Here is a 12,198-nt window from a genome sequence, read left to right as displayed (position 1 = left end):
CAGCGTTCGCCCAGACACTCCTCCGTTTCTCCAGCCACTCCCGCATTTTTACCAGAAACGGTAGCGTTTTTTCACACACTCCCATAAAACGGCCAGTTTCCGCCCAGAAACACCCACTTCCTGTCAATCACACTCCGATCACCAGAACGAAGAAAAAACCTTGTAATGCCGTGAGTAAAACTCCAAACTGCATAGCAAATTTACTTGGCGCAGTCGCAGTGCGGACATTGCGCATGCGCATTAGCGACTAATCGCTCCGTTGTGAGAAAAAAATAACGAGCGAACAACTCGGAATGACCACCAATGTTCTCAATTTAAATAATGGAAATGAATTGTACAATCATTTCTCGAATGTTTTAGATAGCTGCTCAAGTAAAGATCCTATCCCATTATTACTAGGCGAAGGTTATCTTTTTACAAGATTCAGATTTTAAAAATGGGGAGATCATGCATTCGATAACATTCCACTTTGTACAGTGGTGATTATACAAACCACTGGGATTATTATCACTTTTGCACAGTATACTCTAATCAGGCTTTTAGATACATACAAAGATGAAAGAGATATTTGTTTCTTAGGCGATTGATAAATGTTTTATAAAAAACACATTTGCCTTATTCTATATATTGTAAGCATGTGAGCAGGGCCTTCTTACCTCTATGGGGTATATTCAATTAGGGTCGAAAACTGCAGTCTGTCGAAAAGACGGCAGTTTTCGACTTTTTAAGGTCGAATCGTAATTCAACCTATTCAATCCCTGCAGTTTTTATTCGACAAGTCGTGGAATTCGACTATACGAATAGTACGTGAATCGGAGGTATAGCTGCAGATTCACGTACTTTTGAGTGAAACGGGGCCAAATTCAAAGGGTTTGGCCCCGTTTCCGACCATCTCAGTCCGACATAAAAAAATGTCAGATTGAGATGTGAGACCCAGAGGAGGAGAGGGGGTGGTGAGCCGCGGAGAGACGGGGGATAGCCGCGGGCATACAGGGGAGAGCAGCGCTACAGTACAGCGCTGCAGCAGGATGTCTCACAGCCGCGCCGCTCACGGCAGCGTCCACCCGGCTCCAGCAAGTGAGGTCACGCTTGCTGGAGCCGGGTGGACACAGACGTGAGGTCTGGCGACTGTGAGACTCCCTTCTGCAGCGCTGCTCTTCTCCGTCTGCCCGCGCTGTCCCCGCTTTTTTAAAGTTGAATTGAGATGGGATTGAATACGGGTTGTCGGATCCATTCAGACAAATGCATGTCGGAATGGATCTGACCCTAACTGAATATACCCCATAGGTCTGTCTGTTATTACCCAGTTTTGTTCTATTACGTTTCAATTGTAAAGCGCAACAGAATATATGCTGAGCCGTAAAAGAAACTTCATAAATAATAGTTGAAAGGATTTTTCTTTGTGGTGGCAGTTTTAATTTAATATTGGAACAGGAGTTGTGTCCTCTCCAGGATACTCCTCTATTCCAAGATATTGTTTGCACTATTTCTGGAAAAAAATTGCAGCAATCTACATTTGATTGCTTTCTTGTGAATGATCATGGTAAGGGATGGGATTATGCATACTTCATCATCGTAATATCTTCTTCCCAAGATACTACTTTGACGCATAACTAGTAATAGAATTGGATGTCTCGTGGACATGACTTGTTCTGACCATGTCCTGGGTGTTACTTGCAGAACATTGTTAAAAAGTATATGGGCCTGAAAGATTAACAGCTCTCATGTCAATGATTAGAAAAACCAACATTAAACAATTACACCAGGTCAAATGTGAGGGTGCATCAACCAATGGTTAAAAAGTGAAACACATGGTTGTTCACTTAAAAATGTGAAGGTGGTCTCCCTAGCTTCCCCCTCCACCTGCTGACTTAATTGCCCACTTCTGGCTTAAAATGACAAACACAAACAATTAGGGGCAAATCTACTACAGAGCTGAAGTTTATTTTCAACAATGTACTAGTTAAATGATTGCCTGAGTCTGATAGGGTGCAACTCCTCCTCATAATGTTTTAGTAAATCTAACCCATATGGTGGGCACATACTAGAACGATATTGGCCCGATTCATCGTTTCCAGGTAAATGGAAAGGACAAAACCATGCATAATCGGTGAAAAAGAGATTAGAAGCACTATTCAAGAAAAACAAGAAGCAAACACAAACTGTTACAGGGAAAAACCTTGCCCAAATGGAAAAGCAGTTGCTTAAAAAGAATTTTAAGATAGATACTGGCTCTTTTGTTAGTATTATTTAGGGGCCTGATAGACACTGTTTTGGCATAAATATATCACATTTATATATACACAGGTGTTTAACCAGAGATATCATATAGCATATATAGTCATGTGCCCCTGCATGTTCTACCATGATCTGCTTCACTTGAGGTCACCTGTCACTTGCACTCAACTGTTGGTCCTGAGAGGAGTCATTTGGAATGAACGGATTGGCTCCATTGTCTATCTATGCATGGTTTCTCATTAAAATTTCCTTTTGTTTAAATCAAGTCTGTTGACCAGGTTGCAACATTTTCCCTTTTTCAGAATAAGTGAGAGAAGCAGTACAACCAGCCACAAATTACATTAACCAAGGTGGTACATTAAAAAAAAAAACATTCCACATTTTAAAATACAACATATTTAACTACAATTATTACTACAACATATTAATAATTATAGTTAAAGTGGGAGTCATGCTGTTACACAATTTAGTCTTTATACCCATAACCAGTAAGTTTCAAAGTCGTCTATTTTTTTATAATGTTTATAGACATTTCAAAGCAGGCATAAAAAAGCTGATCTCATTCACCTAGCATTTACTTCACCATGAATACTAGCAACAATCTTTTAGAAAAAAAAACAAAAACATTCTATGGAACTTGATATATATTTTTATAATGGTTGTGTATAAGTGATCAATTACATCTGAAATTATGTGAAAGAAAGCATATTTCATTCACATGTATAATGGATGGTCATACTAATTATTGGAAAATTAAAAACTGTTGAGCTTGCGGGACAAAGCTACTACATGGTTTACAAATATTTGGTCTATTAACACTGATGAATTAGATCACAGGTACTCAATCTCAGTCCTCAGGACCCGACACAGTTCATGTTTTCCAGGTCTCCTCACAGAATCAAGTGAAATAATTAGCTCCGCCTGTGGATCTTTTAGAACATGTCAGGGAGTAATGAGTACACCTGTGCACCTGCTGGGTGACCTGCAAAACATGCACTGTGTGGGGTCCTGAGGGTCGAGTTTGAGAACCACTGGATTTGATAATGACATTATTACTTAATGACATTAAGGGTGTGTACACACGGTGAGATCCTTGCTATGCCCGATTTTCACTTGCGATTTCCCCTGAACTCCCTGGAGCCCAGATAGCACAGATTTTGACTAACTTTTCTTGAGATATGGACTATGTGTGCTTCTGATTTTGGCTTATGTGAGATTTTGGCTTATGTGAGATGTCATTGACATGTTTTTATGAACACCGATCTAGCAAGGATTGACTTGCCTGCACAGTCTATCTTTTCTTGCGATGCCGACCTGGCGAGACCACGCATCGGGATCGAATCGGGATCGCAAGGAGACTTTCACCTTGCGATCTGCACTAACTTTTCTTGCGATTTTGACTATATAATCAAAATCGAAAGAAAATATCTCACAGTGTGTACACACCCTAAGTGTAGAGATCCGATCAACCAAATGCTTTCGTGTATGAACGGTTTCTCACCCCCAGTAGTAGATTTGTAGTTCTTTGTGTGAGACTCTCCCATTTTGCTGATATACTTCTCCAAGGTGCTGATCAATGATACATTCTCTCCTAGGATGCAGGAAAGGTACAGATGTGTCCTTTTATACTGTGGCTTCAGTTGCACCATAGAGCCCCTCTCAGCGAGCCAGTTGCCCGCCAAATGTCTTTTTTTTTTTTACTTAAAAAGGTGCGTCTTATTCTCATAATTACTGGAAGAGACAAAACTGCAATGCTAGCGTAAACAGACAACTGGGGCTTGCAACATTCGTACATATCTGTGTGCCTGGTTCAGAGTCTGTGCAAAGAGAGCTCCATTGAGACCAGGTCAGACTTTTCCTCATCAAATTCTGATTTGAATCATCTATGACCAGGGGTTGATGTAGACCTCTCATGGGGCCCCAAAGCAAGATACCGATTTAGGGCCTCCCTCCTCAAACAATCCATAGCACTATATGCTCATTCCTAATTTATGTCCCTTATATAAATTTGTTGATTTTCCTCCTTATATTCTATCACAGTATATTACTTTCCCCCTTCACTGATTGTACCATGTCCACTCACCTCTGATTTCCATTATTACACCACTCAGTTACTGCATGTTGGATCAATGCTCCCCTCACTGACTGTTGCAGGTCCTCATACTCCAATATTACACCTTCACTCACTGCCTGCATTGTATATAAGTGACCCAGGCTTACTGATTATAGAAAGCCCCATCGCCTAATTACTCATTATCCCCCCTCACTCACCATATATTATAACATCATTTTATAATCAGTGTCAGACTGGTGCATGAAGGGCCCACTGGGGGAATGCAGTGTTAGGGGCCCATACTTTGGGTGCAGCCATCCTCTACAGAAGCTTGAAATACATCATAGTCTTGTGCATACAAGTGCACAGTCTGGTACCTGATCTCTAGAGGATGTTGTGGGCCTTTAGGCAGTGAGGCCCACCGGAGGTTTCCCCAGGGCCATTCCAGTCCTGTTTATAATACCCATTATTAGACACATAAGTCAGTTTATTGATTATATAATCAGTGCCCCCCTCCCATCAGTGAAGAGGGGGAGGCATTGATATAGTGCCTCTCACACCCCCTTACTGATTGTAGTAGCCTAGCATGTCCCCCATCCCTTATAATATCCAATATTACACCCCTCAATCAGGGTGACTGTATTGATTATATATCAGTGCCCCACTGATTGTAGCAGATTTTAGCATCTCCTATAAACGGTAGTACTTAAAATAGAGTATAATAGCATATTGATATATCACCAGTCAGTGTGTGCCTCCCACCGAGTAATGATTGTAGCAGGCAGATGTTATAAACTGTACTCAAAATATTTGCCTCCGGCCCACCTGACTGGAATTTGAAGTACAATAGGTGGATATTATACTAAATTTAAGACAAAAAAAATAAAAAATACTGTAAAACAGTACACTGGACGACCACATTTTTTCTGTGCGTGTCCCAGCTCCTCTCTGCATGTCTGATGTCATACACACGTGTCGAGACTGGTCGCATGCACAATACTGTAGGACTGGAGACACAGGCATGCACTGGAGCAGGCACCCAACAGCTGTCTAATCAGTGACAGCCTGCCAGGAGTATTCAGTCAGCCCAGCTCTTGTACAGTTTCAGTCTTCCAGAAATGCACTTTATACAGCCTTGTCGGCGGGCCCCCCTGAAACCAGCAGGGACCTAAGCAGCAGCTTTAGTTGCCTTATGTAAATCCGCTACGGTCTGTGACTGTGTGTAAAATTAATTGCTCTCCAGTTAAAGTCACAGCCTCTCTATTATAGCGCTAGTGTTTTTTTTTTGCTGCATCTGAGATGCAACTAAGATGTAAAATGTAAACAAAAATATAGTGCGCTACCTCAGTCACACCGGGCATCTTGCGCTGTATGGCATAAAGATGCTTAGTGTATGAGGTCACATCTGTAGGAAAATCAAATGCTCCAATGGGATCCGGTCATGATCCCGGCAGTCGAAATACTGGCATAGGGAATCCAAACACTGCTCGGAATTCCGACCACTGGAATCCTGAACGAGAGTTTGCTGGGGACGCGGACAGGTAAGCTGTGTGTGTGTGTGTGTGGGGGGGGGGGGGGGGGGAAGGGGGGAGGTTAGGCTGTGGGGAGAGGTGAGGTTAGATTTAGGCATCCCCGCGGAAGAGGGAGAGTTAGGGGGGGGAGGGGTACGTATATTTACCTAGCCCCTGTTGGGATTCTCCCTATCAGTCTTCTGACAGCTGGCATCCCGATCGCTGGCATATCATACCCAACCCGCTCCAATACCACACAACTTTCTTGTACTGATAGTACAGGAATTAGAAACTGTTCCGCCACCTCTGGCACGCAGGCATCATTCTACTTTCACTTTCTTAAAAGGTACTTTATACACAAGCATGGTGTTACAAATACTGATGTTCACGTTATCTATATACATTTTTCTCGATATAGCTGTGAACCATATTAACCAAAGATATTGGAGCTGTACCTGGAGTTGTTTGTTCCCAAAACAACAAAAGTGCTTTTAAAAGTCAAACTTTTAAACAATACGCGAATACTGGCAAATATGTTGTTAAAAAGTACAAAGTACTATAATTTATGAAACTACAGTGTGAAAAAAACCCAAACAAACAAAAAAACAAAAAACACCTTGACATCACATGTAATAAACATTTTAGTAGGTTGGACGTTTATTTGTTTCCTTATTTGAGGACAGTGTAACACTGAAAATCATCTGAAGACAAGTTAAGAGAATATACTTTATTTCCATTGCACACTAAAATGATCTACTATCATTGCGAGTGGTTGTAACAGCCGACGTCAACGTAAATGATGGATGTAAATCTGTACAATATCACATAAAAAATGCAAACAATATAAAATAAAATAAAATAAAAAAGAAGGACTATTCATGCTGCACTTCTACAATTACTGAAATTATATAACCTATAATATACCCTAGGCAGCACATTAAATATATGTTAATAATTAATATAGAAATAATTGAATGTTTTTATAGAGCGGACTTATCAAAATTTAAAGTCAAAATAGATATAGACTTTCAAAGTGCCAAATTCTTACCCATTTTCTAGGACGCCCTCTTGGACGTTTTTCACCACTGCCCTCTTCTTTCTGGAAAAAAAATAAATTGTATTAGCAATTTTTAGTAGACTTTATAAAATTGGTCTTTTTGAAGACACAAGCAGGATTCTATGTAGCACAAAAACACCAAGATAAAGAAGAGTAACATCTCTTCCAAGATATTAATCTTCTTTTTCTTGCTGTTTTTGCATGACAATATTTGCAAAGAGTTCAGTAAGTGAAAATATAGAATATACTACCAATAAACTAAACTGGTGTGGGAATATATGCTTTTGTTTGTGTAGGATTCTATGTAGGTCTATAGAGTGTATGCAAGATGACATATGATAGCATTCTAGTCACTAATATTCAGGCTGCGTACACACTTGCCAATGTTACATAAGAAAAGCAATTTTCTTTAACAGAGATCTTTACGTAATAGTAAAAAGTAACTATTCCAAACTGAGAATAGTCCTTACTAGCAAAGTTTTATTTCTGATTACTAAGCTATTTTCTATAAAATAATGCCTTAAACCTGATTTTAGATCAAGAATTATACAGCACAATATAAATATTTGGCTAGCAAATTCTAAAGCCAAATTTTAACAGTTATTATATACAATTATAAAGTTGTAAAGCAATATTTTTTAATTACAACAGAACACAAAATTAAAAAGAGATTAGCTATATAAAAGATGGTTACTATTTTACTCCTTACAAAAATATTTGTTTATGACAACATTGCTAAATACTGACAATTAACTTAACATATCCTCTGAGCCCAAATGTAACAAGGAAAATGTACAAAATAAACCTTCAGTAACCATTACATCATTACTCAACTGATTTAACATTTATATAAGTTCAGAATTGCAACTATTTGCACTGTAACCTGCTCTGTCTGAATTATCCACCCTGCAAATGAGAAACTATAGATATGGGTGACATACATTCAGATATCAGGCCAAATTCAGCTCACATGCAAATTTGACAAAATAAAATCATATCAGTCCTAATTCTGAGCTGGGACTAAGCAAGAAAGAAGAAGAAACTGTGCAATTTGGAAAAACCATGCTGCACTGCAGGTGGCCAGATTTAAATTGTGCAGAGTGTTAGGTTTTGGAGGGGTGTGTCCAAAGTCAAATCTAAATTGCAGTTTAAAAAAAAGCTGTCTAATATTTGTAGGCTACAAAAAAAAAAAAATATACCCAAACAAACCATATATGCATTTGCTCCCCTTTCAGTGCAGCGTGGTTAGTCCAGGTGTTCAGTTACTTGCACTTTTTTGCTTTACTCCCACCTCAGAATCAGAGCCATTATCTGAAAATGAACTTCCTAAATAAGACTCGTCAGCCAAACATTAATCTGCCAATATTTTACAGATCTGTTAAAATAATGTACAAAATTATTTCACACGATAATGCAAAATTCCTGCTTATGTTGTTGTCAATACAGGGTTTTAACTGCTAGGTTCATTGCTGTGTTAAAAGTTTTGGCCCCATCCTGTATTTACCAAGCTTCATAATATGATAAATGCTGGAGCTTGGACCCGGGGGGTGATGCCATAACCTAATAGAAGCCTATGGGCTTATTTTAGCATTGTCCCTAATAGGGCTAATAGGGGTCCAATAGGATCCCTCCCAGAAACCCCCCCCCCCCCCTGTGGTGGCACGCATCACTCTGTACATGTGCAGGAGGGCTCCCGGGTCCCAGACGCAGAAGTCCTTCTATCACAAAGTCTACTTTTTATTGGGAGAGCTGTCCTTTGCAACTTTAATCACATTTATAGGTACATATCAGCGTTATTAACACCAATATGTACCCAGTAAGTGGCGGGATGTATCTCATCGTTGTTGGGATGCTTGGTACAAATGGCCCTTTGTACCAAGTCTAAAATACTTTATAAATTATAAAACACAGAAATGCCAAAATATATATATATATATATATATATATATTTAAAAAATAGAGTGCAATAGAGCGCCTAATAGTGTTTGTATATTAAGATATTATTGTATAGCCAGTTCACCCTGTGAGGTGTGAAGTGAAAATTTTTAAAAAAGAAGAACAACTTAGCTCCTTGAGGGCAGCTTCGATCGGATGACACTTTAGGACATGTAAATTAGAAAACAAAAGACAAACATAGTGTGTACTGTTTTCAAGAAGTTAAAATTCACATAAGACTCTGAAATTAGGAACCTTGCTGGTCCCAATAACCATACAGAACCTTATCAGAATACAAATATAAACAAAATTTAATATAGCAATCCTGACGTAAATGCAGGTAGCAAACGTACAAGATAAAAACAATTAGATAGCTTATCTATCCATAATTGGAAATGTCGTGTGAACAGCAAGAAGTACTCTGCTCAAGGACAAAACGCGTTGGGATTGGGATTTGATGCTCACCCGATACTTCTAACAGTGGACAGATAAGCCGTTTTTATCTCGTACGTATGTTACCTGCATTTGCTACAGGATTTTAAATTGAACATCTGGTTATGGAACTGGGATTTGCTGTTCACACGACATTTCCAATCATTTCATAGGTTGAATGGGAATCATGTGATCAGTACAGTCATATGACTACAGATCACATGATAGTTGTGATATAATCTGATATACTTTCAGAGTGTAAAGTGAAGGACTTTTCTACCTTCTTTTTTAATTTTTAATTATTAATTATTGGTTTGGTGATATTGGCTGTTACTAGTTAACTCAGTTCTCTCTTTACCTCCTCCTTTAGAGGTGTCTCAAACATCCGGCGTGTACGCCCGGGCCGTTGGCATAGCAACGGCAACCGGAAGTGACGCGACGTGTGAGGTGACCAATAATCATCCCCGGGCCGTCGCCATAGCAACGCGGCCCGGAGCAAACAACTGGTCACCCCAATGAGACGGGCGGAGGTAGCGTTTCCACCCCCGTCCGTCACCCTGGCGACGCGGCCCTATTAGCCGCGCCCTCCTCGACCGTCACCATGACGACGCAGCTTTATTAGCCGCGCCCCCCTCGGCTGTCACCATGACGATGCGGCCCTATTAGCCGTGCCCTCCTCGGCCGGGAAGCATGATCCTGTATGCTGAGCATGCAGGCCGGTCTCCATGGAAACCCTCACTAGCGCGTCCTTCACAGCCGGAGGTTAGAATTGTATTAATTATTGATTCGGTATCCATGGCAACCATACACAACTGGAGACACTTGGGTTCTATATATTTCACACCAAAGTGTTTTTGTGTCAACTTATCTCACCATTTACAAACTGCATGTAAACAGATCCTATATAATTCATAATAATGAATGGTATACTGTCAATTTTCACAAGACCTGATCGTAGATAGTGGGCCATTACACCACATATGAAAGAACTGGTAATTTATAAATTTTTTTCCCCAGGGTGGAGAAAGTACAAAAAGTGATGAATTAATTTAAATATATATACTGTGGCTTAGTGCCCGGAGATTTTAAGTTGCTACATATAAATCTAAATTAATCAAACAGTGACAGTGAGATATTCTTATGGCTGGTAAGTTTAGAAACATCAATTTACAAAACAGAGAGCTTAATCTATGGAAGAAGGAATTTTTGATACAGAAAAAATACATAAGAGTAATGGATTGGATTTAATATTTATAAAGAGAAAAAGGTTCATGTTTCTATGATAAAGGAATATGAAACCACATTGTATTGATTTCTATATTAAATAATCATGTTCAATTCCACTGCCTCATTGAGGCCATCTGGGTGTATGGAACCCATCCTAAACATCCAGTAATACCCCTTTCACACCGCAGCTTGTACCCGGTATTTTGCCGTTTTAACTGGCTTCCTAAACGGGTCAAGCTGCGATGTGAAAGGGTCCCCTTCAATTTACCGTTTTCAAAATACCGGTATTTTGAAACGGTAAAAAAGAAGGGTCCTACCCGTTTCAGTCCCATTTCACTGTGCAGTGTGAAAGGGTCTGAAACGGTATTTGCAAGCCCCAGCAGGTCATAGGCTGTCTCCATGTGTGATGTCAGCAGCCACAACCAGGAAACAGCTTGGATAACACAAGAGACACATGTGAGAGTGGCTTTATAAACGTTTAGACTGCAAAGCCATTATAAAATGTCTAATTGGAGTGATGAAGAGGTGAGGGAGCTGCTTTAGGATCAGAGGGGATGAGGAAATCTGCTGCCAAATTACTGGGACAGTCAAGGATACCCTCATATATAAAAACATAGCAAAAATGCTTCAAGCTGCTGGGTTCCATCGTACGACTATCCAAATTATTAATAATGAATTAATTAATAATTATTAATAATGTGTGGGCCAGAAAAGTCCATTTATAATGACAACCACTGTTTTCTATGGGTGAAACGGGTTCAGTGTGAAAGGTACCAAAACGGTAATGAAATGGTAATTTACTGGTTACAACATGAGATGTGAAAGGGGTTTAACTGCTCAGACCCGTTTTAAGAACCGTTTCAAATACCATTTCAAAAGCAGGTTTTGCGATGTGAAAGCAGCATAAACCTCCTGTTGGCACAATTTTTTGAAACGGTCACCTCCCCTGTTCGTCATGGGGATGTATTCTATCCCTATTATTTTGAGACTTTTAGGGTCGCCATTGTGATGGTCATTAAAATGTTGGGAGACACTGTGTGTGGATACTCGGTTTAAAATGTTCCTGCGATGCTCGAGAAATCTAGTGCGGAGTTTTCTGGTAGTGCGGCCTACATAATGAAGGCCGCAACCGCACTGTAGAATATACACAACATATGTCGAATTGCAGTTAATATGGCTTCTAATCTTGTTTTGCTTTTCCCCTTTGTCAGTTTTAACATATTGTGTTTTCTCTATGTATTGGCACGTAATGCATCTGGTGCCACCACATCTATAAAAACCCATTATTGGAGAAAGCCAAGGATCTTTAATAAATGTAGTTTTTTTCTCAGGCCTTAAGTAGCTCGGAGCTAAAGAGTTCTTTAAGGATCGCCCCTTCCGAAAGATGAATGTGGGCTTAATTGGAAGAGCGTCCCTTAATAAGTTATCTTGTTTTAATATATTGTAATTTTTCTTGATTATGGATTTTATCTTAGGACAGTGGTCATTATAAGTGGTAATAAAGGCTAGATGATGTTCTTTATCTATTTCTGAATTATTATTCAATATCTTTTCTTTGGATAGTAATAGATCTCTATCTATCTCTCTCACCTCTTCTAATGTTTTATGGAGTAAGGGTGTGGGGTACCCACGATGTTCAAAGGAATCTACCATGTGTTTAGCTTGTGGTTCAAAAGACTGTAAATCAGAACAATTTCTTCTAAGACGTATCAATTGACTCCGGGGTATGCTTTTTTTCCAGGGTG

The 12,198-nt window shown here is 39.6% G+C and overlaps 1 protein-coding gene across 1 annotated transcript in view; it reads right to left on the bottom strand.

Annotated features, from left to right (window-relative positions):
• HMGA2 (high mobility group AT-hook 2) overlaps positions 1-12,198 on the bottom strand; it is a 252,740-nt gene that overhangs the window by 186,400 nt on the left and 54,142 nt on the right. Inside the window, exon 3 of the mRNA XM_063930492.1 lies at positions 6,851-6,901. Coding sequence (XP_063786562.1) covers positions 6,851-6,901 — 51 coding nt within the window. The remainder of the gene's footprint in view (positions 1-6,850; positions 6,902-12,198) is intronic.

The sequence above is a fragment of the Pseudophryne corroboree genome, chromosome 6 (genome assembly GCF_028390025.1).
Source record: "Pseudophryne corroboree isolate aPseCor3 chromosome 6, aPseCor3.hap2, whole genome shotgun sequence".
In the NCBI taxonomy this organism is placed as follows: domain Eukaryota; kingdom Metazoa; phylum Chordata; class Amphibia; order Anura; family Myobatrachidae; genus Pseudophryne; species Pseudophryne corroboree.
This window is presented reverse-complemented; position numbering and strand designations above follow the sequence as displayed.